Source organism: Globicephala melas, chromosome 11 (genome assembly GCF_963455315.2).
Source record: "Globicephala melas chromosome 11, mGloMel1.2, whole genome shotgun sequence".
NCBI lineage: Eukaryota > Metazoa > Chordata > Mammalia > Artiodactyla > Delphinidae > Globicephala > Globicephala melas.
Window position 1 is genome coordinate 79,188,485 of NC_083324.2, and position 26,201 is coordinate 79,214,685.

The following is a 26,201-nucleotide window of genomic DNA, read 5'->3' on the forward strand; positions in this document are numbered from 1 at the left end:
CGGGCCCAAACTGGTGGGATGCCGGGCGGAAGTGTGTGCGCCGCGGGCCGCCTTGGTTACCGCGTTCTCCGCCCTTCGCTACGTCATCGCTCCGAGCCCGCGATCCGCTGCCCGCTTGGGCGCCGCCCGAGACCGTGGGGCTTCGGTTGCCGCCCCCTCAGGTAAGGCCTTCTCCTCAGCCTTCGTCCCTTTTTTCCGAGCTCCTTCTGTCTTCTTGCCCCTTTGGTTGCTCTGAAAGCGCTGCGCGGGTTCCACTGCCTCCTCTGCTTTTCGGACCCCGCGATTGCCATACTAACCCCAGCGAGGTAGGGGGGTCTGGTGCCATCGTCTTGGCGACGGAGGGGGTGTTTCTCCCTTCCTGGGCCACATGGTGCCCCTAGGCGCTGGTATCCGTGATTCCTGAAGAGAGAAGGGAATGCTGGTTGATCCCGACGAGCGGGGGTTTGGACGGCAGCCTGGTTTAAGCAAGGGGTAGGGAGAGGCAGAAGACAGGAGTAGGCAGGCCTGGAGGGGTGGGGCTGGGGTCAGTGTGCACGGCGTGTGACCCCTGGGCGGTGACAGTGGAGAAAGATGTCTTGGGCCCTGCCCCTGAACCAGGAGCCACCATGTTGGTGATACCCCCCGGACTGAGCGAGGAGGAGGAGGCTCTGCAGAAGAAATTCAACAAACTCAAGAAAAAGGTGAGGGAGTGTGTGCGGGTATGACCCAAACTTTCAAAGACTCTACACTGAGAACACCTGGGGTGAGTGTGCGGGGCTGGGGTGGGTGGGGATTCAGCTAGCTCATACATGGAGACATACCACCTCTCAGTGTAGTTTCAGCAATGGACTTTCTCAAGTGTGTACTTTCTTTTCTCTCTTTTCTATGCAGTCTGCCATGGAGTTTTCTTCCTTTTCCATGGCTTTTAGTATCACCTAAGAGCCGGCGATCCCGAGCTTGGTTTTTCCAGTTCCATCTAGTGTTTTACTGATAAGTTTCACATATCCAAAATTGAAGCTATCATCTTGTCTGTTCTAAACTTGATCTTCCAAATAGGGCTGACTACATTTACTTCTCCCATGTGTTTGGGATGAAAGTCTTATCTCTGTCTTCTGCTCAATTTGCATAGCCAGACATTTGCCAAGTCGTCTTGATTCTTCCCTTGAAGTAATTGCTTCCGTTTACTTTTTCCTGTTTATTCCCTAGATCAGGTCTTTGCTGATGCTCACCTATCCTGTCGTAATGGTCTCTCAACAAGTTTCTTTTTTTGGACAGACTTCTTCACTCCTATTAAAATGGTGCATTGAAAACACAAAACACCGCTCTTCTTTTTCTCAAAACTCAGTGGTTTCACATTGTCTATAAAACAAAGCCTTAATCAGGCATCCCTTTCTGTAGAACTATTCCTTGATCCCAAAACATGCCTTCCCAAAGCTTTCTTATCTCTGCATCTTTGCCACCCTGTTTTCTTTGTCTGAAATGCCCTTTCCTCTCAGTCTGTGTTATGCAGATTGTATCCAGGACCCAGTCTAATAACCATTTGGCATCAGAAAAATCTTACTTGCTCTCAGCTACAATCTGCACTTACGATCAGTCTTGAAAATTCAACCTAGTCGTCATCTAATTTCTCAGACTGTAAGCTTCTTGAGGGGAGGATCTGTGTCTCATGCTTTTGCATATCCGTGTTTCAGAGCAATTGTGTGTTCTTATTAAACACGTAGGGGTGGATGGATGAAGTCCCTAAGAAGGCACGGAGGCTTATATTTCATTGCAGCTTATATCCGGGGGTCTGGTCTATGATTGAATGCCTTGTTTTCAACTTGAAAAACATGAGACTGGAAAGCCTCTGGAGGCCATGGTTTGAATAGATTAAGTATGGCTGGCTTTGTAGATGATCTGGGGGACTATGTAAGAGGCAGGGCAGCCTCAATGTACCACTCCAGGGGCACCATTTGCATTGTTTTCTCTCAGCACGGTGTCCCCGGAGTGATGCGCCCAGGGGCCTTGGGAGAGGACCTGGCCAGGGATTGGCCCTCACCAACTCCTCTCTTCTCACTCTTGTTCCCAGAAAAAGGCATTGCTGGCTCTGAAGAAGCAAAGCAGCAGCAGCACAGCCAGCCAAGGCGGCGTCAAACGCTGTGAGTGACAAGGGAGGCGGGGATAGACTGGAAGTGAGCAGCACGGGCTGACCTGTGTCACAGCCTGGCCAACATAATGCCTCTTTCCCTCGCCACTCCAGCACTGTCAGAGCAGCCTGTGGTGGACACAGCCACGGCAACAGAGCAGGCGAAGCAGCTGGTGAAGTCAGGAGCCATCAGTGCCATCAAGGCTGAGACCAAGAACTCAGGCTTCAAACGTTCCCGGACCCTAGAGGGGAAGTTAAAGGTGAGCACAGGCAGAAAGATTGTTCAGGGACTCCTTGACTTCAGAGGGCATCCTTGCAAGTTGGAATGGAGGTAAGTTTAGGGGGAAAGTAACGCCAGTTTAATCATGGGCAGGTTGCTACACCACCCTGAGCTTCAGGTTTCTTATCTGTAAAGTGAAGAAACTGGATGACTCCTAGATTCTCCTCCGTTTACGCATTCTGTGACTCTGATGCATCCTGTGGTAGAGCTCCTGGAGTGTGGTGCTCAGAGGAGTTGAGCAGGCTGAGAATGTCGTCAGGCTTAAGACATTTTTAAGTAAACTAACTGCTTTAAGTGTGTATTAAATCTTTTATGTAAAAGGAAAGAAAAGATAGGCCAGGGGAGCCGAGAAGAGGGTGAGGGAAGAGGGCCTCCTTCTGCCCCGTGGTTAGGCAGCCTCCTGCTCCCCACTGAGGTGGGTCTCTGCCGTCTTCCCAGGACCCTGAGAAGGGGCCAGTCCCCACTTTCCAGCCGTTCCAGAGGAGCATATCTGCCGATGATGACCTGCAGGAGGTAATGGTTTCCAGTTGTCTGTCTCTGAGCGGCTTCTGGGGGATTGAGAAAAATGAGCGACCCACATATTTGGGACCACATGCCGGCAGCTAGGACTCATCTTAACTGTCCTTGGTTTCCTTTTCAGTCGTCTAGACGTCCACAGAGGAAATCTCTGTATGAGAGGTTAGAGAAAGATAGGACTGGGTCCCACTGGCGGGCGGTGGGGCCAGGGGGATTGCCTGGGTCCTTAGGAGGTTTGGGACTGGAGTGGGCGGAGCTGGGGCTACAGAGGGATTGCTGAGTCTCCCCAGGCTCTGGGAAGGCGAGGCAGAGGCCCCCTTTGATCCTCCCTGTCTACCTCTCCCCAGCTTTGTGTCTTCCAGCGATCGGCTTCGGGAACTGGGGCCAGATGGAGAAGAGGCGGAGCGCCCGGGGGCTGGTGATGCCCCCGCTCGAAGCTTCGACTGGGGCTATGAAGAACGTGGTAGTGCCCGCTCCTCAGGCTCCCCTCCCCGAAGCCGCAGCCGGGACCGCAGCCGCGAGCGGAACCGGGACCGAGACCGGGAACGGGATCGAGACCGAGAGCGGGACCGCGAGCGAGACAGAGACCGCGATCGAGACCGGGACCGGGACCGAGACCGGGACCGGGACCGGGACCGGGACCGAGAGGGCCCTTTCCGCAGTGAGTGATCTTGGCTGGTGGGAAAGTGACTTCAGATAAGGTTTAGGTGGGTCCTACTAAAGTGGACTCTTAAAGTGGAGGGTGAGCTAGACTATGTCTCGTTACTGATTTCTGTCCTGTAGGGTCGGACTCGTTCCCTGAACGCCGGGCCCCTCGGAAGGGGAACACTCTCTATGTGTATGGAGAAGACATGACGCCCACCCTCCTCCGTGGGGCCTTCTCTCCCTTTGGAAACATCATTGACCTCTCCATGGACCCACCCAGAAAGTAAGGATGACAGCGGGGCAGGATGATAGTCCTTGGAGGACCTGGGGTATGAGACCTGAGGGAGGAAGCTAGCCTGTCTCCACAGCCTGTAACACTGGATTTGATTGGGTCCCGAGGAGCCCATAGGCCCTCTACTGACCCTGTGTTTTCTCATCCCAGCTGTGCCTTCGTCACCTATGAAAAGATGGAGTCAGCAGATCAGGCCGTTGCTGAGGTTGGGACTTCCCAGATCTGTTCTTCCCATCCCTCCTGCCATCCTTATATTTTCTTTCTAAAATACTGGGAGCCAGGAGGAAGTCATTTCCTCTTGACAGAGACGGTCTCTCCCTATTTACGCAGGAAACCTTGCATTCTCAAGTCCCTACTTAGTCTGTTCCTAGGATGGTAACTCCTGGAAATTCTCCTTTGGTTTGTCTATAATGTTTCCCCCCATCCTCTGCCCCCTCCCCTCTTCTGCCCCAGCTCAACGGGACCCAAGTGGAGTCCGTACAGCTCAAAGTCAGCATTGCCCGAAAACAGCCCATGCTGGACGCTGCCACTGGCAAGTCTGTCTGGGGCTCCCTGGGTAAGAATGGGATTCTTCCTCTCTCATTCTGTCCCCTACAGCTCACCCCTTTTTGTTCCCCGGCATGTCCCTGGGTTCTGTAGAGGTGATAGAGGTCTGGATTTGTGTGGCAGCTGTGGGGATTGGAAGGAGAATCGTCAGGCCTTCTGTCAGTTAGAAGTAGAAGGAGAGAAAAGTATGGAAAACAATTTCCAAGGCACTGACTGGAACGGGGAAAAAGTGGAAGTGACTGAGGTTGGTGAAGAAGGTGAGCATCTCATGCAGCCTTATTCATTTTGAGTTGCAGTATAGTTGGTGTTATAAAATAAGCCTTTGAAATTAGGGATCTGGAACTCAGGTGTGAGGTGAGGCATGAAAATGTAGACTAGAGCCATCTGTATCACGGGGTAGCTGCAGAACGATAGCGTTGGCAGGGGAGACTGAATTTCAAGAGAAGATGAACCGGGACTGGGCTTGAGGAATAATCAGGGGATATGGTGGGAAGCTGGGCTGTGTTCCTCATGCCCCACACGTCCCCAGCCATCCTGACTTGTTAGGCTGAAGTTGAGGATGCTGCAAAGGAGACAGAAGGAGAGGTCATGGGGCCTGGAGCAGCACCCGAGGGGCCTGGGTCATTGCAGCCAAAGGGTACAAGCTTTGAGAAAGAGGAAGTGATCAGCGGAGTCAAGATACAAAGCTCCAAGAGAATGGGGGCTTGTATGGGGGGTTCACTCTAGCCCCAGAGTGGCAGGGATGGAATCCTTGGAGGTGGGGTGAAGAGAGGGGACACACTGGGGGTAGGGAGGAAAGAGGAAGGGGAAGGGACGGCTCGAGGGCCAAAGCTACACCCAGAATGAGTTCTCCTGATGGAGTGAGTAACCCGTTTTACCTGAAATAGATTTTCACGTAAAGGAGTGGGCACAAGGGAGTTCAGAGCAAGAGTGGTCCTCTGTACAAGCAGGAACCAAAAAGGACCAGCACGTCAACAAAGGACTATAGAGATTTTTTAATTTTTCGTGTACTGACTGAAAGTTGTGGGCTAACATTATTCACACGTCTCAACGATAACATTTGGCGTTTTTCTAAGAACAAAACACTCATTACGGTATTTGCATGTGCCATGATAACAGTGTACACTCTTTTTTGCTGGGGCCACGGGTTGGTAGCCGCCGGCCTAAGGGGACTAAAGGTATTAATAGAAAGGCCATCCCGGCCACCAGAGGGCAGCATGGAAACTGGGCATCCAAGGGCCAGAGGCTAGAGTTGAGGCGGTCAAACTCTGGGCCTCAGGTCTCATCAGTGCCCTCCTTCAGACCTTAATGAATACTCTCCTCCCTCCCTAGCTGTCCAGAATAGCCCTAAGGGTTGCCACCGGGACAAGAGGACCCAGATTGTCTACAGTGATGACGTCTATAAGGAAAACCTTGTGGACGGCTTCTAGGGAGTGGAACTGGATTCCGTGTGCCTCATCTGGCCCAGCGCTGGTCTCAGTAAAACACTGAGGTGGAAGCTCACACACCTCCCTCAGCCTCTGGTTTTTCAGCACTTGGGATTGGGGTTGAGCCTTGAAAAACGGCTGTTAGATTCGATCTCAGTTGTAACAACATGGTCAGTGCACGCTCCCCACTCCTTTACCCCAAAAGGATCTTGAACACAGGTGTTGTCGTAGTTGTTTTAATTTGATCTCATGCCCGTTTCCAACAGGAAACCCCTTATAGAAAACCCAGGTCCTCATCTTGGAGTTTTTCCTTGAGCCAGGGCAGCACTTGGTAGAGGTTGATGTGAAAGTCTCGGGCGTAAGCAGGGACCTGTTGCTGCCCCTTGCAGACGTCCACAACGCCCCAGCTGATCACACCAACCTGAAGAGGGCGAGGGCGTCCCAGGAACCATTTGGTAGACTTCCTTCCTAATCCCAGGGAGCGCAGCTACTCCCAGCTGCATCTGAGCTGACCTGGGAGGGTTAGACTAGGGGCCCAGCTCAGTCCTATCCCCTGGCACACAGATCAGACACACACCCCTACGTTGGCCAGTTCAAGGAAGAGTCCAAAGGTGAGGCAGGCTCCACCCTCCCCTTTCCAGCCACATGCAGTGAGCTTTCCTGCTTTGGGGGCCATGCTGACTACTTGGCATCTCCCCACAGAGAGGAAAGGGGAAACTCACTTGAATGAAGCGACTCTTCTTGTGAATAAACAGGGGACCACCAGAATCACCTACAGGGAGGGAGAAGCTGTAGGGGAAAAGAGTCTTGGGCCTCAGGAACTTAGATCACAACCAAAGAGCCTTCTCTCACCTTTGCAAGTGTTGGGGTCAGCATAGGGAGCCACCCCTCCGGTGCAAAGGAACCTGGGGGTGACTACTTCAGAGACGTCCTTGACTTTGTCATAGCCTATGGCACGTAGAGCATCCCTCTCACAGCCAGTTTTCTGTAGGTGAGGTGGGGATGCACGCAGGAGAGGAGTGATGAACAAAGCTTGCTTAGGAAGAATTGGGGCTTAAAGGACCTCAGGATCCCACATTCCTCACCTTTTCCCCATTCTTGATGTAGACCTCCTTCCGAATCAGTGTCTTCTTATGATCCTTAGACAGCTCGGACACAAACAGAGCTTTGATATCCTTTGCCGGGAGCAGCTCTTGCACTGGACGAATAGACAGACTGGGTCATTTCAGCACTCTCCCTTCCCCCATTGTCCTTGTCCTTTGTCTTTGTCACTCAGCAAATGTTCTTCCACCCCTTCCTGTGAGCTAGAGATGGCTGGGCATCACCTGCCCTTCCTGCAGCTCCCTCTCATGCCTCCCTTGTCTCTCAGAACCTCACCCTTACGCTACTCTCCCTGATACCGTCTTACTCTGTTGCCGGCACGTGGTTGAATGTGGAAGCCTCAAAGCTTGATTCGATCCCTCAGTGCAGGGGAGACAAATGGGCCTGTTGAGGAGAGATGGGAAAATTTGGGGATGGTGAACCCTGGACCTGCCCCAGTCTTCCAGCCCTGCCTTTCGCAGCCTTGTCTCTTTGGGAATCCAGATGGCTCACCTGATGGTCTCACTGTACTTGAGCTTCTTCTTGAGCTTGATGAGGGCCACGTCATAGTCATAAAATTCAGGAATACCTTTTGCTTTTTTCGCATTGAGGTCGTAGTTTGGGTGAAATAGGACTTCTTCTATCTCCCACTCCTGCTTCTTCCCTCCTGAAGTAGGAGAGTGGGTACCTCTAGACCACCCACTACTCTGTAGGCAGTCTCCTGCCCCCATGTCATCCCTAACTCAAGTCTTCTTCATCCCTAAGTGGTCCAGCGTGCAAGGGAAGGGGCTGCGTTGAGGTCAGGTGGAGTGTGGCCTCTTGAAGAGAGTGGGAGGTTCTGCCCAGAGGGCATGGCTGAAGCTCAGGATTGATTGGTTGCATCCTTACCCATGCTGACCTTGATTGAGTGTTTCTCGTCATCCACAGTGAAACAGTGTGCCGCTGTCAGCACAAAGTACTCAGACACCACAGCACCCATACAGCTCTCATGTCCCTTCAAAGGACGCTGGGAAGAGAGCGGCAGAGGGAAAGCTCGGCTTTCACAGACAACACCATCTATGAACACTTTGCCCTTCCCCCGACCTTCGTTTCACCCTGACCTCCCCTCCCATAAGTCCCCGCCGCCAGGACACTGCACTCACAGTGACTGAGATCTTGGCCTGCCATGGTTGCTTGTGATAGTCAGTACCTTTCTTGTGCTCCCAAACCATGCCGCAAAGACCCAGAGTCCGGGTTTCATCTGGCAAGAAAGGAGATTGTACTGAAAGCCGGGACACTTCATTTCCGAATGGCAGCAGCCTTTCGAGGAGGGATGCCTACATGTCTATGGGGACCAGATGCCATAGGAGGAAAGGGAAGGCAGGGGCACTTGTTTCCTTACATTGAGGGCAGGGAACCACTGTGGTATCGTGAAAAGAACGGGGAACAAAGATCAGAGAGCTGGATGTTTTCAGGCCCAGCTCTTGCTAACTTGTCGTTCCTTGACCTCTCTTGGCCCCAGTTCCCACATCTGTAAAACGAGGGACTTAGGAAAGATCTCTGCATCATTCAGAACTCTGTGATTCTAAGATCAGGGAGTGGGCAGTACCAGGAAGCAAGAATAATGACACGGAGGTAGAGAAGGAGGAATGAGAAAGGACTTGCAGACTGCCAGGGCTTCAGGAGGGGTGGAAGAACGAGTGACCTTGAGGGGTCTGGGGAGAGCTGAGTTTCCTCACCATCTCCTTATCCCCTTCTGATATCTTCCTACCAAGCATTTGTATGAAAACATCCTCCAGGTTATCTATGTCCTTGAGTTTGAACACGTGTTGCTCCTTATCCTTCTTGGAAGCCAAAGCATTGATGCTGTCTTGGTCCACCAGAGGCCCAACCCCAAACACATAGATGTCTGGGAGAGAAAAAGGGAGAGTGAGGGTCCAAGCCCTGGGGGGCAGGAGCTAAGAAAGTGGGGTGCTGAGTCCTAGGCAATAAAACTCACCCAGATAATCCTCCCTGGGCTTTTTGCGATTTCTACCAATGTCCAGCAAGTCCCGGATATCGTGAATGACAGAGACTGGATCCCCACCCATGTTGTGCAAGCCTGCAGGAGAGACCAGGACCATGAAGGTGGGAGACAAGGAAGGAAGAGGGTCAAGGAAGATAAACTGGCCAGAAGGAGTGACATATACAGCGGAGTGAGCAGGTTGGGGAGGAGATGGACGTGAGAGATGGTGGCGAGAAGGGTCCCTCCTCATAAAGGTTCACAGGAAAGGGCAGCATTCAGGCCCCCAACCGTGAGCCCAGCGCTACACGTGGACTTCAGGGCCACACGCTGGTTGGAGAGGGTGGGGAGCCAGAGGCAGGGGAACAGTCCCTCTGACCATCAGTCATGAGGAGGATGACGTGGCGGGTGCGGTTCCAGGCTTCAGGGAGTTTGTTCACTTCCCTGTTCATCATGTTGTATACTTCCAGGAGAGCCTTCTTGGTGTTAGTCCCTGCCCTCAACTTGTGGTCTGTGGAAAGGGAAGAAATCATCACCTCCACCTGGACTTCCGAGCCATCCTTGACCCCAGAGGCCTAGCAGCAACTGAGATCCACATCTGTCAACTTTTTGAGTTAATCGTCACCCCAGTGACTTCCCTTTGACAACAAAGTGACCATCTCAGTTCCAAAGGGTTCCCACCAAAAACCCCCATTTTCCAATGACCCTGCTGCCCATCCATGGATTAAAAAGTAGTCCTCCTTGTCTCACTGCCCTCCCCACAACACTCCTGAAACTTCGGACCTCTCTGACCCCAAAGCGAACCTCCCACCATTCCCTTCCCTGACTTCTGACCTTCGTAGTTGATTTGGTTGAGCTGCTCTGTGACCCAGTCTGCATCGCTGCTCTTTGGGTCAGACACTCTGATCAAAACTTTGGGGTCTGTGGCATATGTCACTAGACCATATTTTGGCCTCACCCCATAACTTGCCACCTGTGGGTGAGGGGAGCAAGGGGTCATGGCACTGAAAGTAGAATATATGGCTGGGAGAATTCAGCAGCTTTACTGGGACAGACAGTGAAGGACATCGTAAGAGACTCATCACCCTGGGGTTCATGGAGGAGTCTGGGTTAAAGATCAAGAAACTGCTTCAAGTAAAAGGAAAGGAAGACAGAATAGGACCTGGAGATTTTCTGGGACCCTGTGGCTCAGAGGGGCTGGGAGCATCAGGGAGCTAGTCCTGGCAGGGCAGTGAGGTCCATTCAGGGTCCCCACATTCAGGGGGAGGGGGCCCCACCTTCTCAATGAAGTTGCTGAGACACCTCTTGGCCCCTGTGAAGTTGTGGGACCCAATGCTGTCTGATCCATCCAGCACCAGGTAGATGTTCATGGAGCCTGAGGGGTCCAGGATAATCTTCCTCTTCTGTTGTTCCCCTGGGTGCCAAGAGAGACACTCAGGCTCCAGGAGGCATGGTTCTCCTGCCCCTTCTCCATCCTCCTCCCACCCCCAATTCCCTGCCCTGCCTCCCCTCTCTATCTTCAAACCTGGGCTGTGCCCATCCTCAGCATCAACTCCTTCTATGGTCTCTGTCAGGGAAGACAGGAAGGCTTCGGCCACCTCTGCAGGGGTATCGTACATAAAGGAGTCTGGGAGAAGTCAGAAAGCAGGTCAAATGTCTGGGAGGGTCAGGGACATAGTGACGAGAGATGGTGGGTTTCCAGGGTGGGAAGGGCTCAGAAGTTCTTCGGGGAGGTTTAGATGTGAGGAAGGAGCTGGGTTGCAGTAGGGGGAGAAGGCAGTGCTCTGGTGTGGGAATGTGAGGTTGGGAGAGCAGGATCTGACGTGAGAGTACGGATCAAGGGTCACCTTGGCAAGAAGGCTCCGTTCCACTCCAAGAGCCACCTTCCTGACATGTTCGCTGCTTGGAGCCACGTAGGGTGAGCCCCCGGCTGCAGTAGTAGGTGACAGTGTCTTCAAGGCGGTACTGGCTGCCCACCTTCCTTGTGCCAATGGGGATGCCCGGGTTCAGGCAGTACCCCGCTGCAGAAGCATGAGACATGGAGGTAAGGGCCAAAGCCTGAGGGCAAGGTAGAGCACAAGAGCTACGGTGCCAGTTCCTCAGGCTGAGGGTGGTCGGGAAGAAGGTCGTGTCGTGGGAAAGGAGGGCGCTTCTCACCTCCATCGTCGCAGATGGCCGTTTCCCCGTCCCACCGACCCGTCGCTTGGCAGGTGCGATTGGCAGAGCCCCGGAGATTGTAACCATCATAGCAGTGGAAAGAGATCTCGTCACTCAAATTGTAGTAGGGGGCCCGGGGCCAGTACTCCCCGTTCTCAAAGTCCTGCGGTCTGGGACAGCGAATTGCTTTGGGGGAGGAGAACAAGTAGACCTTACTGAGACGGAAGGACTGCCCTTTAGGATATCCCTCCTAGTCTCAGGGACCCTGTCACTGAGAAACAGCGCCTTCTCGGTCCTACAGGATCAGCTGCTACCCTTGACCCCTGGAGGGTACCTCAACCCCTGGGGAATCCTGCCACTCCCCCCTCCCCATTTCTGAGTGTTCTTTGAACTGCCAGGGCTGCCTGGCACGGGGTAAATGCTTAGTAAAGGTTAGCTCTCCTTCATTCTCCCTCCATCCCACCTCCAGCCCTTGCTCAGCTCCTACCCTTGCTCAGCCCAACTTGTCAGCCTGCCTGGTCTCCACACAAGTCTAATCTTATCCAGGTCTGGACCTTGGCCACCACCTGCTCCGTCCCTCCGCTGGCCCAGGCCCATCCTCACTGCCCTCCAACCTTTGCATTCGGCCCTCTTGACAATCTTTTTGTCTTGGGTCTGCAGGGTGCTCCAGGATCCCGTGGATCTGCAGGTACGAATCTGCACAGGGTATGGGTAGAAGCCAGAAGGACACAAGTACTCCAGTGACTGGCCCGCCTTGAGAAGCCGGAAGGAGCCACCTTTGATCTCTACTCCCTCCAGAGAGCAGGGGCTCTGGGGCCCAGCCTCAGGCAATGGCGTCATGCTCACACCTAAAGAGAAAGGCTGGTGAAGCCCAGCCTCACAAGGCCAAGGAAAGATCCTGGGGGCAGCAGGGGTGGGGGGGAGGGGGGCTGTGACCTCACTTACCTCCAGACAAGAGGCCCAGGATCAAGGGTACCAGGCAGAGTTGGGGGCTGCGTTTGCTCCCCATGGTGACAGAAGACAGGAGAGAAACGGGGGCTGGTGGCAGGGTGGCCTCTCCTGGCTCCTGCTGCGTGTCTGCTTGGCTCGATGGCCAAGCTGAAACTCCAGACCTGAGCCTGGTCACACGTCCTTCCCCTGCCCCTCACAGCCTCCAGCCTTTTACGCAATCTGTGTTCTCCCACCTGCTGCCCGCTCCACCCGCCCTACCCATGTCACTTTCCGGAATGTCCGAGTGGGAGGGCCCCACTGCCAATCAAGGAAATGGAAACTGCAAAACCCCACCTTTTGCTGCCCAAGGTCCAGGACTCTGCCTGTCAGCACCTCCTCTCAGCTCCAGTTCCTCCCCAACAAGCCCAGACCTCCCCCTTGGGGACTAGATATAAGGCCCTCACTGGCTCCCCTGTTGACTCTGTTATGGAGCAGAGTCCAGCCATTGTTTGTCCAGCAGGGTCTCTGACCTGCCTTCTTGCCGTTCCTGGAATCATTCTGGCCTCTCTCTCCCCCCAGGCCAGCTCCCAGGCAGAGGCACAGACAGATGTGGAAATCATTGATTTTTATTAATTTCATAGCCAGGTAATTCCCTGTGAAAGCAGAAGGAGAGTGAGGCAAGTAAAGCAGAGGGTGGGGTCCGCACTGGCAGGAGCGCCAGGGCTTCCCCAGCGTGGATGTGCCACTGCTTCGGGATCCTGGAAGCAGGCACGCACTCAGAGCAAGGCGTGCGGATGGGTCATGGAGGCTGAGGGTGGACGTTCGGTGGTAGGAGACGGGAGAGATGGCTGGTCCTGGTGGGACAGCAAAGGGCTCAGTGGCTGTGATCAGAGGGGCAAAAAGTTCAGGACGCCCTCCAGGTGCTGTCTCAGCCAGGGCTGCATGTGGAAGAGATTGATGTGGAAATCTCGTGGCGGTGGCACCCTGCCACGGGGCGCACTTTTGCGGGAGTTCTTATCAGAGCTGCCACAGGGGTTGTAGAGACCCCAGCTCACCAGGCCCACCTGAAAGAAGGAGAGGTTGGGGTGGGGACGCTGCCCCGGTCCCAGCCCCAAGCCCCAACCTCCTTAGTTCCTTCAAAGGCCTGCCTCGTGCCTCCGCAAGGCCAAGATCCTGTAACTCCAGTCCTGCGAGCTTCCCCCCTCTCTCCTCACCTGAAAAAACCTGAACCTCCGCTCAAGGAAAACGGCTCCCCCAGATTCTCCTGCCAGAAAGGAGGGACAAGAGACTGTCATCCTGACTCTCATCGCCGCATCAGGGTGGTGCACCGGTGTCCTGGCATGCGAGCTGGCCAGAGGGACACAGGTGGCCTTCCCCTCAGGAATCCAGACTCCAGGGTGGGGACTGGGGATGAGAAGTGGGGGGAGGGGGCTCACCCTTGCAGGGATTGTCATCCCCCTGCATCCCACTGCATAGGAACTGGTCTGTCACCACCTCTCTGACATCTGTCAAGTTGGGGAACGTGGTTTTGTCTTGGGAGACGACCTTGACACAGTTTGCCCACTGCAGTAGGGGTGGAATAGGACAGAAGGATGGAGTGAGCAGGCAGGCCCGGGGGACACCTGGAAGTGCAACTAGGCCTGGAGGAGGGGCGACTTGGAGTCAGATGGAGAAAGCGCTCAGAGCTAGGGGATGAAGAGAGACGTTCTGGAAGTTGCCACAGGGGGATCCCATCCCCCCACAGCATACTGGACCCGAGACCCTTACCTCCGACCCTGTCTTGAGGTTAACGTTCAGCTTGTTCCCATTCAAAGCCACAAAATGAGCAGGAATGCTCAATTTGTTCAGAAGTTCACTCTCTACAGTCAAGGAAAAGGATGTCAGTACTGGTCCCTTTACCCAGCGTCCAGACTCCCGACTTGGGAACTGCAGCACAGCCCACGTCATCAACCCCCAAGCCCTGATCCCAGTTCTTCATGCACCCTAAGCCCAGCACTCACCGTGGTCTCTGCAGGTGCTGCCTGGAAGTCTCCGCAGAGCCAGATTGGCCCCCACCGTGCAGGGAAGGCAGATAGGCCTGAGGAGAAGGACAAGGGTCACAGAGGCCCGTCCTTGGTGTCCCCTCCTACAGCACTCCCCAGAGCACTTCTCGCCCAGAGGGCACCCTCCCATCCCAGACTCCGGCACCTGGCGTGGGTGGACATCTTCACTTTCTGGGCCAGCTTTAGCAGAGCGATGTCATCACCATAGAACTCCGGGATTCCCTGATTCTTCTTGGCAAAGACATTGAACCCCGAGGAGATCACCGCCTTCTCAACTTGGAATTCTTTGCCCCACTGGAAGTTGGGATCCCCTGGAAACAATGTGGCAGATTAGGCTGGACCAGGGCTGCTGAAGGGGCCAGAGGCTAGGGGCAAGGGGTGGGAGCTCTGCCCACGGGGTCGGGAAGCGGGTGCAGGCCCTTCCTTACCCACGCTGACCCTCCACAGGGGGCGGGCCTCGGCGTTGTGGAGGCAGTGAGCAGCTGTCAGGACCCACTGGTCCGAGATGAGGGCCCCTCGGCAGGTCTCCTGGCTCTTGGGCTGCAGGGGAACAGGTGATTTTCAGGGACTGCTGTGTCTCTGGCTCATGGCCGCTGTCACCTCTGGGATCCAAGCCCCATCCCTCCTTCCTGGTACCTTAATAGTGACATGCCAGGGTGTCCTCTCCTGAGCAGAGGCATTGGCAGACATGTTCCCTACCCCACAGATGGTGTCCGTGAGCTGGGAGACATCTGTGGGCGTGAGGAGCAGATGGTGAAGGAGGCTGGTGCAGGGCACCGTGAGCAGGTGCCAGCGTGGACCCTTGGCCAGCTCCACACTGGCCACACCGCTCTGGAGAGGGCAAAGCACACTCACCCAGCATGTGCTCAAAGACCTGGCTCAGAGCCTTCACGTCCTTCAGAATGAAGGCATGCCTCTCGCCATCCTTCTTGGACCCCAGCTCATTCAGTTCTCTCCAGTCCACATCCAGGTTGCCCACGCCGATGGCATAGATGTCTGATGGGGAGGAAATCACCAGAATCTTGTGGCTGAGGGGCTACCCCGTGACAGAAGACTGTAATTCCGAACTCGCTGCATCCTACAAAGCCCTACATGAGCGGGATCCCCCTCCCTCCCCCCACGACCTACCTCATTTCCTACCACTCCTCCCCCTTCACTCTCTTCCAGCCACATGGCCTCCTTGAAGTTCCTCAAACTGACAGGCACACTCCCACCTCAGGCCCTTTGTATGAACTGTGTCTCTGCCTGGTTCACTCCTCCTCCCAGACTTCTACATGCCTCACTTTCTTACCTTTTTAAGTTTCGACTCAAATGTCACCCTCTCAGGGAGGCCTTCCCTGGCCTCCTTGTGTAAAACTGCAAGGCCCCAGACACTTCGATTCCTTCCCTGCTTCATTTTATACCTTAGCACGTGTCACTATCTACCGTGCCATATGGTTTCCTTATTTATTTTGTTTAATGCCTAGTGTGAGTAGAATTGTGTCTCCCCAAAAGATATGTTCAAGTCCTAACCCCCAGGACCTGTGAGTATGCCCTTGTTTGGATATAGTGTCTTTGTGGATATAATCAGTTAAAATGAGGTCATGCTGGATGGAGGCAGGAGTGGGGAGGGGTGATAATCTGATGCCTTTATAACAATAGAGGAATCTGGACACAAACACAGAGAGAGAGAAAACCATGTGACAACACAGAGATACACTCAGGAAAGAAAGTGATGTGAAGACAGAGGCAAAGACTGAGTGATCCAGGACTTCCCTGGTGGCGCTGTGGTTAAGAATTCGCCTGCCGATGCAAGGGACACGGGTTCGAGCCCTGGACTGGGAAGATCCCACATGCTGCAGAGCAACTAAGCCCGTGTACCACAACTACTGAGCCCGTGTGCCACAACTACTGAGCCCGTGTGCCTAGAGCCTGTGCTCCACAACAAGAGAAGCCACCGCAATGAGAAGCCCGTGCACTGCAACGAAGAGTAGCCCCCGCTCGCCACGACTAGAGAAAGCCGCGCAGCAACGAAGACCCAATGCAGCCAAAAATAAATAAAATAAATAAATTTATTTTTAAAAAAAAGATTGAGTGATCCTACGACAAGCTAAGGAGTGCCTGGGCCACCAGAAGCTGGACATGGTAAGGAAGGAGTCTTGCCTAGAGCCTCCAGAGGGAGCATAGCCCTGCTGATACCTTGATTTTGGACTTCTGGCCTCCCAAACATGAGAGAATAAATATCTGTTGTCTCATGCCACCCAAATTTGTATAATTTGTTGCCACAGCCCTAGAAAACTAATACATTGCCCCCTTCCAGAATGACATCCCCACGTAACAGGCATTTCCCTCTGTTTTGTTTACAGCTGTATTCTTAGAGTGATGCCTGGCCCAGGAGAGGCTCTCAATGAGTACTTTCAAATGACTAAATGAATAAAAAGAACTCATGGGGCTTCCCTGGTGGCGCAGTGGTTGAGAGTCCGCCTGCCGAGGTAGGGGACACGGGTTCGTGCCCCGGTCCAGGAAGATCCCACATGCCGCGGAGCGGCTGGGCCCGTGAGCCATGGTCGCTGAGCCTGCGCGTCCGGAGCCTGTGCTCCGCGATGGGAGGGGCCGCAACAGTGAGAGGCCCACACACCGGAAAAAAAGAAAAAAAAAAAGAACTCATGATGTAGCATGGAGGCAAAACTTCAGATCTGGTCTTCCTCTGCAAGATGTCGGCTCTAGGAGAGGACCCTGGAGCCATCTCTTCCCGCAGGAGAACCTGGGCCCACACAGCCATCCACACCAGGCTCTGAGCCAGCGTGGGTGCCAGTCAGAACTGCCCTGGGGTGGACCATAGCGTCTGGTCTTCTCCCACCCTTTGTACCCCTCATGGGCCTTTTTTGCAGTTATGATGGGAACTGGACAGTTATCACGCCCCACGTGTTTTCTCTATTTCCCTGCAGTTTCTGCCTCTTTTTCGTGAGGTGTGTTCAAGCATTTAGCTCTGGCCCAGTGACGTTAAGGAGTTAGGGCGTGGAGTTTGTGATTTGCCTTCCTCAGGCCAGGGTTTTCAAGCGGAATACGCTTACCTCCGAGGGGCAGGTGAAGTGGGTGGCATGAACAGAAACGAGAGGACCCAGGGGAAAGTAAAACTTGGGGCCTCAAAACCAACTGCCCTCCCTTATCTGGAGCATTTCTCTTTGAAGTTCTTTTCTGGTCAAAGGTCAGTGCAATTTTTGTTTAGTCTGGATTAGAGGAGCTGTTCTTTCAGAGACTGCAACTTCCAGAGCCTTAGTTATCTGCACTGCCAAGGGAAGAAAGGCCAGGAACAGTCCCTATAAGGAATCCAGGCCTTTTCTTCCTGGAGAGGTTTGTGGAACATCAGATGGTGAATGTAAACGATGACGACGACGATGGTGGTGGCCGCCACCGCACACTGTGTTTGTCTGTGCCAGGCAATGTTTGAGCATTTGCCCTTATCGGCCAGTGAGGTAGGTCCTTGTACTGTATCCTGACAAGTAAAGAAACAGCCCATGGCCACAGCCAATCAAAGATGAACCCAAGTTTGAAACCACGGGCAGTTTGACTACTCTTCAGTGTGACACTCAGCTGCCTTCATACAGAACAACACAGCCTGGGGTCTCGACAGAAATACAGCCAAGATGCTAGAACCCCTGGCTGCGGGCCCTGGGCCCCCCTGCAGGGCAGCACAGATGGGGCGGGGGCGGGGGCGGAGACTCACCCAGATAGTCTTTCCTCTTCTGGTTGATGTTCAAGACCTCCTTGATATTGTCAACAGCCACCTTGGGAGAGCCACCCATGTTGGACTTTCCTAGAACAAGGAGGGAAAAGAATTGTCCATCTGGGTGATGTATCACGATTCCCCCCAGCCCTGGAAGAGAGGGGAAGCGTTCATCCTGGGAACCTCAACACCTACACTCCCTACTCGAGTTTCAAGATACATTATTTACTGAAGTTCTTTAGCACTGGGCCAGGGGTGTCCTACACTTTACCTCATTTGATTCTCATGAAGCCCCAGTAAGTGTGAGTCTACTCATTTTATAGACAAGAAATCTGATTTCTAGAGGAGCCATGTAATTTGGACAAAATCAAGAGCTAAATGGCAGAGTCCAGATCCACTAGCCAGTCTGCCCTTCCATCGGTGGACTTCGACATCACTGGTCCAGAGTCACGCCTCCCCATCCAGCTCCCTCTATGTGACCTCCCAGGTAATAACAATAACTAACAAACACTTATAAAGCACTTTTACACAAAGTACTTAAATTGCTCTTCATAAAAACTGTGTAAGGGGACTTCCCTGGCAGACCAGTGGTTAAGACTCCGTGCTTCCACTGCAGGGGGCGAGGGTTCAATCACTGGTCAGGGAACTAAGATCCCACATGCCGTGCGGCGCGGCCAAAAAAATTAAAAAAAATAAACAACAACAACAAAACTGTGTACGGAAAGGAGGGCAGCTTCCATTATCAGTAATTGTTGCGGTTGTCATTACCGTCATCATCGACACTATTTCTACTTTATAAATAAGAAACCAAGGCCCTAAGTGGCAAGGGGAGAACCAGAATGCAGGTCTCTGACCCCACATTGCTTCTCCTGCCACTATGCCAGGCTCATTCACAGAGACGACGATACCCACCATCTGTCAGAAGGATGATGGCGTGTCGGATCTCCTGCCAGGCCGCCGTGTTCATACTGAGCCGTCGCATTTGGTTATTCATCATGATATAGACAGAATTTAGGGCCTCGTAGATGTTGGTCCCGGTTCCGTTTTCATGGTCTGGAATATGTGAAGATGAAAAGCTCTCTTAGGAAACTTCCCACCTACCACCTGGGAGAAGGGAGTCACTCTATTTTCCCCAAACACTGGAAACGCATTTATCAATAGACTTGATAAACACAGACTTTTGACGTCCAGTTAGAGATTTGGCATCATTGCCCGTTCAGACATTAAAAGCCTTTCCCTTTAGAAATGCTCATTGCATAACCCCACTAAAGGCCATCCTAAAGTCCCAAGATTCAAAGATGAGGTTTCCAAAGGAAGTGGGTTGTTTCAGCCGTCTGCTACCTACCGCCCAGGTAGTTTCCTAATGACATGAGGAGACTATGAAAACCAGACCATGTGGTTCTGGCATCAGGGAGAAGCCAAAGACCCACATGATGCATTTGGACACGTAGCACGTGCGAGGAAGCCCGGAGCTGGTAGGAGCTGGGACTCCCCGACCATGAACCTGACTTGGAAGCCACCACACCCAAGGAACCTTAGTCCCAGAGCCCTTGGGCTTGAGTGCCACCAAGAAGCCTCACTCTCTCTCAAACTTGTCCAGTATCTCTGCAGGCACAGAGAGCTCATCCCCTGCCCCCACTTCCATCACCTTCATTTGATGACATCATACCTTTATAGTGGGCGTTTTCCAGACTGTGGGCCACTTCAGTCACATCCTTGGATTTGTTGTCCAGGACAGACATGATGACTTTGGGCTTTGATGCAAAAGTGATGATGGCGACACTAACCTTGATCTCAAAGCTGAAGATCTGTGAAGGGCAAATGAGAGGTAGTGTGAAAGGCTCCCAAACCAAAGGGGAGTTGGTAAGGGAGCCAGCAAAAGGCCCTGGAGGAGGCAGAGAGCCTGGACAGAGACTGACGGATGCAAGGCCCTTGGAGAGTCCCTTCCTGGGAAACGGTTGCTTGAAGAAGCCAGGAAAGTGACATTTGTTGGTCCTCTCCTCTCTTTGACTGGCTCACTCTTCATTTAATCGTCACCTCAATGCTGTGAAGGGTCGTGATGATCCCCATTATACAGATGAGGAAGCTGAGGCTTGTTTACCTTGCCCCAGATCACACCCCTGGTAAGAGGTGGAGGTAGAATTCAAACATAACGGCACTTGTCTGTCGAGCTTTGCAGCCTCACGGCTTAGTGAGTTACTTAACTTTACGTCTTAAGAGAGACACTAAGGAGCACAAAAGCTGCCTTCTTTCAAACGTAGCTGGGAGGGAAAACATATATCTACACAAACTATTGTGAAAAGCATAACTACCAAGCAAAGTCCTGGCAAGGAATCTGAACCAAGTGTTTCCAAACTCTTCCGTTCATGCACCTCGTCAGTCGAAACATTCTGAGCACGTACCTCAATATAGGTATATGTATTTATAAAGTATACTCATACTTATAAAGTGTATCACTATTTAAATATATTATACACATTTTAAAACATATAGAAAATATTGAAATTTTAAAAGGAAATTATTAAGTTCTTAATTTAAGTTAAATTACAATCATTCACCATGGATACCAGTATTTTCCTGCCACACGCCAGAAGCTTATTTGGGGTACCCCTCTGTGAAGACCACTGTTCTAGATGATGAATTCCTGGAAAGTGGGGTCTCAGCCTTGTTCATCTTTGAGGTCCCCCCACACCCAGAACAGTGCCTGACATAGAGTAGCTACCCCAACAGTGTTTGTGGAATGAAAAATAGGATCCTCTAAATTAAATCCGTGATTCCTGCATGGCATGTGTGTAATCTGGGAAGACTTCTTGGAGGAGGTGGGCTGTGAGTGGGATTCTGAGGAAGGGAAGGAGACAGAGACCGTGAGTGCAGGAAGGCTGCTGGTATGTGTGAGCTCCTATTTCCTGACCCTGTCCACCAGGTGGGAGGCGCTCTTCTTGAAGATTTCAAAGTCCTCTTCCTCCACACTCTGAGATGCGTCCAGGAGCACGTAGAGGTTCAGGTGACCTGAGCGCTGGATTTGTATTTTGCGGCCCACGTTTTCTGGAAGAAATGTGGAAGGGGAAGATTCAGACTCCACCTCCTACCCACTCTCTTGCCAAGGCAATCAGGCCCCTCTACCTCCCCTCCAGTCAGCTCAGTCCCGCTGAGCCCACCGGAGGCTCCTGGCCCCTCGGAAGCTTGCCCCTCCCCTGCACCCGCCCAGCACCCTGCCACCCCCACTTCAAGCACTCACGCTTCTTCTTCTGGGTGGGATTGGTGGTTCCAAGTAGGTGGGACAAGGAGGTGCCCAGGGCAGGGGCCACATCCTCGGGAAAGTCGTAAGAGTAGGGCTCTGTGGGGAGAGACACCGGGGTCAGCTGCGGTCAGGGGTGGGGGCCCAGGAGTCTCAGGAGCGTCAGAGCAGCTACTCACGGCGGCAGATGGGCTCCATCCCACTCCAGACCCCGTCATCCTGGCACTCTCGCTCCACAGACCCCGTCAGCACCAGATTCGAGGAGCAGCGATAGCTGACCTTGTCGCCGAGGCCGAAGCGAGACCCCGTCCGCACTGCACCCGCGGCAATGCCTGGGTTGGGGCAGTGGCTGGCTGTGAGGAGCAAAGGAAGATGGAGATGAGCAGGGACCCGCCTCCTCAGCCTCTGGGTGCTGCTCGGACACCTTTTCCCGCCAGGCTTTTCCTCCTCTACAGACCCTCAGAGCCTCTGTGGGTCCCTTGGCCTCTCCCTTGGGAGACACCACAGCTGTGCCTCCCAGGTGTGTGGATAGAAAACCTGAAGTAGGGAAAAAGATTTAGAACTCAGTGGCCCAGTTTCCAGCTAAAGCATACCCATCCCAACCCAGGGACTCTGCCTGTATCCATCCCAGAGCCTCAGGGAAGGTGCTGGCTTCCTCAGGGAAGGAGCCCTACCTCTCCACAGAGAATATCTGCAAACAATGAGACATCACCACACACCCACCAGAATGGCTAAAACTAAAAAGATGGGTAATTCCAAGTGTCAGAGACGATGTGGGACAACCAGAACTGTTACATTGCTGGAGTGTCAATCAGGAAGCTGTTTGCAGCCTCTTCTGAAAGAAAACATATGCAAATGTGTGACCCAGCAATTCCACTCCTAGATAATATGATCAAGAGAAATGTGTCTAGTGCACCCAATCACACATAAGGATGTTCATAGAGTTTTACTTACAATAACCAAAAACCGGAAATAACCCAAATACCCATCAACAGGAGAATGCACAGATAAACTGTAATATGAAATGGAACTACAAAGCAATAAAAAATAACAAACTGCTGATACCCAGGAAAACATGGATACGTCTCACAGGCAGAATCTGAATAAAGGAAGACAGATGCGAAAGAGCACATTCTGTATGATTCCACTTCTATGAGGTGTAAGAATAAGCTAACCGAATCTGTGGAGACAGAAGTCCGAAGAGTGGTTACCTTGTGGGAGGGGACAGGAGGCAACCTCCTGATATAATGGACCCTCGGTCTTGGGTGGTGATTACGTGGGTGGATACACATAAAAGGATGCTTGTGGGTATAAAAGTTCATCAAGCTGAATACTTAAGATTTGTATGCTTTAGGTAGTTTAAACCTCAATTTTCAAATGAATTATATTTATGTTTGAATAAATGGCTATTGTCAAAGAATCAAGGACGTAAATAGGGAGCCAACAGCTGGGCACCAGGTGAGGGTATGGGCCTGCCATCTCATGGACTCTGAACCTTCTGTATTGTGTATTTAGAACTGTGATCCAGGAAGCTTCCAAGGCCCACAGGCAAATGTGGCTCCAGGGAATCCCAGGAACCCCACTTCTGTCGAGCAGAGCCCCCCCCATCTTTCACAGGGGCAGTAATGACCATGACAAAAGTATATGTGGTGCTTAGCACATTCCAGGGGCTGTTCCAGATGCAACTAACTTGATCCACACGGCAACCCCATGCAGTCAGTACTCTTACCATCCTCATTTTACAGATGTGAAAACTGAGGCACAGAAAGGTTAAATAACCTGTCCAAAGGCTGTCAAAATCAGAGCCAGGCTTGGAACCCAAACTTGCTCCTGAGGCAAGGCACCTAAGCGGACACTTGATTCCCTTCATCATATCTTCCCTACAATAGCCCAGGGCGCCCAAATACCAATCTGGCTTTGAGGCATTTGGAAAAGCTGGACAGAGTATTTGGAGCCTTTGTGTTGGATCTGAAGCTTATCACCAACTTCCTTGAGCCAGGATCCCCACAGGCCAGAGATGTGTGATTATAGACCTCAACTGACCAAAATCTAGGAATATGATTTTGGCAACAGAAACACCAGGCCCCTGTCCCCACAGAGGCTCCCTGCACACATATCTGGTTCCAGGGCTCCTGGGAGACCCCTGCCCCCATGCAGCCATCTGTCAGGGCACTCACCGCCATTGTCACACACAGCTGTCTCCCCATCCCACATGCCATTGGGGCGACAGTGCCGCACCGGCGAGCCCCGCAGTGTGAAGCCATCCTCACACTCGAAGCTCAGGTTGCCGCCCACAGGGTGGGACCCCAGCCGTGGGGTGTATACGCCGTTCTCAAAGGTAACAGGGGCTGGACAGCGAACAGCTGGAGGGAGAGAAGGGCATGAGAATATAAGGATGGAGGGATAACAGCTGGGCTGGACACTAACTGGGTAAAGTTCAGCTTGGATGCATGGGTAGAGCCAGGTGGTTGTCAAAACATTAGGTTGATGTCTGTGAAATTGCTACTTTGGGCAGTTGGTTGAATATTGGCAATTTCACACAGTTCAACCTAATAGATTGAGAAACAGCCACTTCTCTCAGCCCCCTGAGGGCCATGTCCACCCCAGCCCCTCCCCTGGGGTCCTCAGACGTCCCATGAGTGGATAACTAGAGGGGTGACTCCTGGTACAACAGGGGATGCCAGGACCATTCAGCATCCATCCCGAATGGTCAGTACTGTGCAGTTAATTATTCAGTATTCTAACAATCATCCCTGGGCTTCCCTGGTGGCACAGCGGTTGAGAATCCGCCTGCCAACGCAGGGGACAGGGGTTCAAGCCCTGGTCCGGGAAGATCCCACATACCACGGATCAACTAAGCCCGTGTGTCACAACTACTGAGCCTGCGCTCTGGAGCCCGCGAGCCACAGCTACTGAAGCCCATGTGCCTATAGCCTGTGCCCTGCCACAAGAGAAGCCACTGCAATGAGAAGCTCGCGCACCACAAAGAAGAATAGCCCCCGCTCGCTGCAACTAGAGGAAAGCCCGCGTGTAGCAACTAAGATCCAATGCAGCCAAAAATAAATAAATAAATAAATAAATAAATTTATTTTTTAAAAAAAAAAGAGTTCTCCCGCCAATGCAGGGGACACGTGTTCCAGCCCTGGTCTGGGAAGATCCCACATGCCACAGAGCAACTAAGCCCGTGAACCACAACTACTGAGCCTGTGCTCTAGAGCCCGCGAGCTACAACTACTGAGCCCACGTGCCACAACTACTGAAGCCCGTGCACCTAGAGCCCGTGCTCCGCAGCAAGCCACCACAGTGAGAAACCCGCGCACCGCAACAAAGAGCAGACCCCACTCACCGCAACTAGAGAAAGCCCGTGGGCAGCAACTAAGACACAACTCAGTCAAAAATAAATATATTTATTTTAAAAAAAATCATCCCTGGCTTTGGTACCCCACAATCTACATCAGAGCCTGCCTCCGATGCCTTGCTATTGGGCAGTTGACATTTTCCCACTATTTTGAAAAGCCCTGTGGAAAAGAAGCTTTGCCACCCCATCTAGTCATATTAAGCCCCACCCTGAGTAAACTAAGTAGAAGTCCTGGGGTGGTCGCTGGTGGGAAGCCTCACGTTTGCAGACCGCCTTTGTCCGCTGGGTGGATCCCGGGAAATGCCACCGTCCGTTGCTCTTGCACAGGCTTGTCGCCACCGGGTACGGGTAAAAGCCCAGGGGGCAGGAGTAGGTGAGGATACTCCCAGGGGCCCAGCCGTTGCTGAGGGTGAAAGTGCCCCTAGAGATATTCACGTTCTGAGGGCAGGAGGTAGCGGTCGTAGCCAAGCCTGCGGACATGGGGACACGACACAGAAATGAAGAAAAGAAGGAAGGCACGGATGAGAAAAGGAGAGCAGAAGAGATTGTCCATTTCACACATGGAAACTCAATCTGGGTAGCACTGGCCTTGCCCCACAGGACCCCAGCATCCCCCCTCCCCTGCTCCTACCTGGGTACAGGGGCAGCAGGCAAAGGACGGCCATCAGTGGGTCCATGGTGTCTACCTTAGGGGCACGGAGAGGCAGAGAGCCGGGAGAGGGAAAAGGTCATCTGACTTCCCGAAAACCAGAGCTGGCTCAGCAGCTGCTTTGTCTGCTGCCAGAGAAAGAAAACTAGGGAGTGGCAGAAGGTAGGGGGCATGTTCTCTCGTTAGGAGAAAAAATAATCAGGGATTGGGGACTGAGCTGAGGGGGTGAAACTTCCGGTCTGTCTCCCTAATCCTGACACATCCATAGAGTCAGTTGATCTGCACCACAGGCTCTGTACACTGCTCCCCACTTCCACCGTCTCACAGACACAAGTGCACTCATGCTCTCACATGAAGAGTTTAAAGCACACAAACCCACAAACCAACCGAGATATTGCAAAACAGTTTATTTAAGCAAAGTTTGAGTTTTCCTTTGGGTTTTCCCAAGTGGATTTTACTTCCTCAGAGTCTAGAGTAGTACTGTCTTCTTGAACATAAACTCCCAAGGGATTAAACTAGAAATTCTTGATACTTAGGAGGATTCACCATCTTTTTCTTCCCTGCAGTCCTTCCGCAGAGAGAATCTAGGGAGAAAAATGAAATCAACACTTAGTTTTAGAGACTGGGAAAAATACTGAGAATGTTTTTACGGGAAGTCCAGTAGATAAAATCCCCAACTTATAAAATAAATAAATCTGGGGTTGGTGATTCAAAGGAATGAAAGTATTTTTGGAATTGGGATGTGCCTTTAAATTACAACTGGCCTTTTGTATGAAATGCAGAAAGCAAAGAAACTCTAAGCTAGTGTGTTAGCCTCCCCATCCCACAGAAGTCTCTTTAATATTTGTCAAACAATGTGGGGTGTGAGTAAATAAGATCAATCAGAGATGAAGATGAAACGCCTCTGAAGTGATCAGTTAAGTTTGTGAAAACTCTTTTGATTTACAAATAACTTCTCAGAAACGCACATACACAAAGTGAACATACACAAAGTCAGTTCCTTGGACAGAATCGACTGAATGCAGGAAGACCATGACACCCCTGGTGTTGGGGGTCCCAAAGCTGCCACTGCAACTGAGCTGCTGGTGCCTCCCTTGCACCCGGTATCTGTTCTCCCTCCTTCTACAGTAAGAGATGTTTAGCAGAACACACAGTCACCCAGATAAAGACTACATTTTCCAGCTTCCCTTGCAGCTAATGGCCAAGTGACAAGACTCTGGCCAATAGAATGTGAGTAGAACTGATGTGTG

General features: G+C 52.4%; 3 protein-coding genes across 4 annotated transcripts; 1 reads left to right on the forward strand and 2 right to left on the reverse strand.

The window, feature by feature from the left end:
- The first annotated feature begins 5 nt into the window (after window positions 1–5).
- On the forward strand, window positions 6–6,028 carry NELFE (negative elongation factor complex member E). 2 transcript variants are annotated; one of them, XM_030850667.2, is made up of 11 exons: window positions 6–161; window positions 598–680; window positions 2,048–2,117; window positions 2,219–2,364; window positions 2,823–2,897; window positions 3,025–3,062; window positions 3,248–3,561; window positions 3,684–3,828; window positions 3,988–4,042; window positions 4,291–4,393; window positions 5,716–6,028. In XM_030850667.2, the coding sequence occupies exons 2-11, from the start codon at window positions 606–608 to the stop codon at window positions 5,811–5,813; spliced, it is 1,119 nt and encodes a 372-aa protein (XP_030706527.1). In that variant the 5' UTR covers window positions 6–161; window positions 598–605; the 3' UTR covers window positions 5,814–6,028. The 2 variants fall into 2 exon arrangements, with proteins under 2 accessions (XP_030706527.1, XP_030706526.1); XM_030850666.2 differs by lacking the exon at window positions 3,988–4,042.
- Window positions 5,347–12,245, reverse strand: CFB (complement factor B). The gene is made up of 18 exons (XM_030850668.3): window positions 11,974–12,245; window positions 11,643–11,876; window positions 11,029–11,214; window positions 10,719–10,892; window positions 10,397–10,498; window positions 10,149–10,285; window positions 9,706–9,844; window positions 9,251–9,382; window positions 8,869–8,970; window positions 8,641–8,778; window positions 8,033–8,130; window positions 7,779–7,896; window positions 7,404–7,557; window positions 7,219–7,295; window positions 6,896–7,008; window positions 6,663–6,795; window positions 6,533–6,582; window positions 5,347–6,231 (listed from the first exon to the last, which is right to left on the reverse strand). Exons 1-18 carry the CDS (start codon window positions 12,035–12,037, stop codon window positions 6,085–6,087), a joined length of 2,298 nt encoding a protein of 765 aa, XP_030706528.1. The 5' UTR covers window positions 12,038–12,245; the 3' UTR covers window positions 5,347–6,084.
- A 330-nt stretch (window positions 12,246–12,575) lies between these two features.
- Window positions 12,576–25,057, reverse strand: C2 (complement C2). Its single transcript, XM_030850659.3, has 18 exons — window positions 24,934–25,057; window positions 24,563–24,772; window positions 23,122–23,307; window positions 21,124–21,297; window positions 20,945–21,043; window positions 20,618–20,751; window positions 19,376–19,514; window positions 18,619–18,759; window positions 17,707–17,796; window positions 14,856–14,996; window positions 14,637–14,731; window positions 14,429–14,540; window positions 14,146–14,311; window positions 13,959–14,035; window positions 13,726–13,817; window positions 13,395–13,521; window positions 13,173–13,222; window positions 12,576–13,022 (listed from the first exon to the last, which is right to left on the reverse strand). The coding sequence occupies exons 1-18, from the start codon at window positions 24,977–24,979 to the stop codon at window positions 12,846–12,848; spliced, it is 2,256 nt and encodes a 751-aa protein (XP_030706519.2). The 5' UTR covers window positions 24,980–25,057; the 3' UTR covers window positions 12,576–12,845.
- Window positions 25,058–26,201: the final 1,144 nt, after the last annotated feature.

Bases quoted from the DNA above. Each gene is read 5' to 3' on its own strand.
- NELFE (XM_030850666.2), top strand. From the start codon at position 606: ATGTTGGTGATACCCCCCGGACTGAGCGAGGAGGAGGAGGCTCTGCAG. The intron at 2,365-2,822 runs GTGAGCACAGGC...CCGTCTTCCCAG, and splicing joins CCCTAGAGGGGAAGTTAAAG to GACCCTGAGAAGGGGCCAGT. The intron at 4,394-5,715 runs GTAAGAATGGGA...CTCCCTCCCTAG, and splicing joins GTCTGTCTGGGGCTCCCTGG to CTGTCCAGAATAGCCCTAAG.
- CFB (XM_030850668.3), bottom strand. From the start codon at position 12,037: ATGGGGAGCAAACGCAGCCCCCAACTCTGCCTGGTACCCTTGATCCTG. The intron at 6,583-6,662 runs GTGAGAGAAGGC...CCCTCCCTGTAG, and splicing joins TGACCCCAACACTTGCAAAG to GTGATTCTGGTGGTCCCCTG. The intron at 6,232-6,532 runs GTGAGTTTCCCC...CGCCCTCTTCAG, and splicing joins AGAAGAGTCGCTTCATTCAA to GTTGGTGTGATCAGCTGGGG.
- C2 (XM_030850659.3), bottom strand. From the start codon at position 24,979: ATGGACCCACTGATGGCCGTCCTTTGCCTGCTGCCCCTGTACCCAG. The intron at 21,044-21,123 runs GTGAGTAGCTGC...CTCTCCCCACAG, and splicing joins GATGGAGCCCATCTGCCGCC to AGCCCTACTCTTACGACTTT. The intron at 14,541-14,636 runs GTACCAGGAAGG...GTTCCCCTGCAG, and splicing joins CCTGGCATGTCACTATTAAG to CCCAAGAGCCAGGAGACCTG.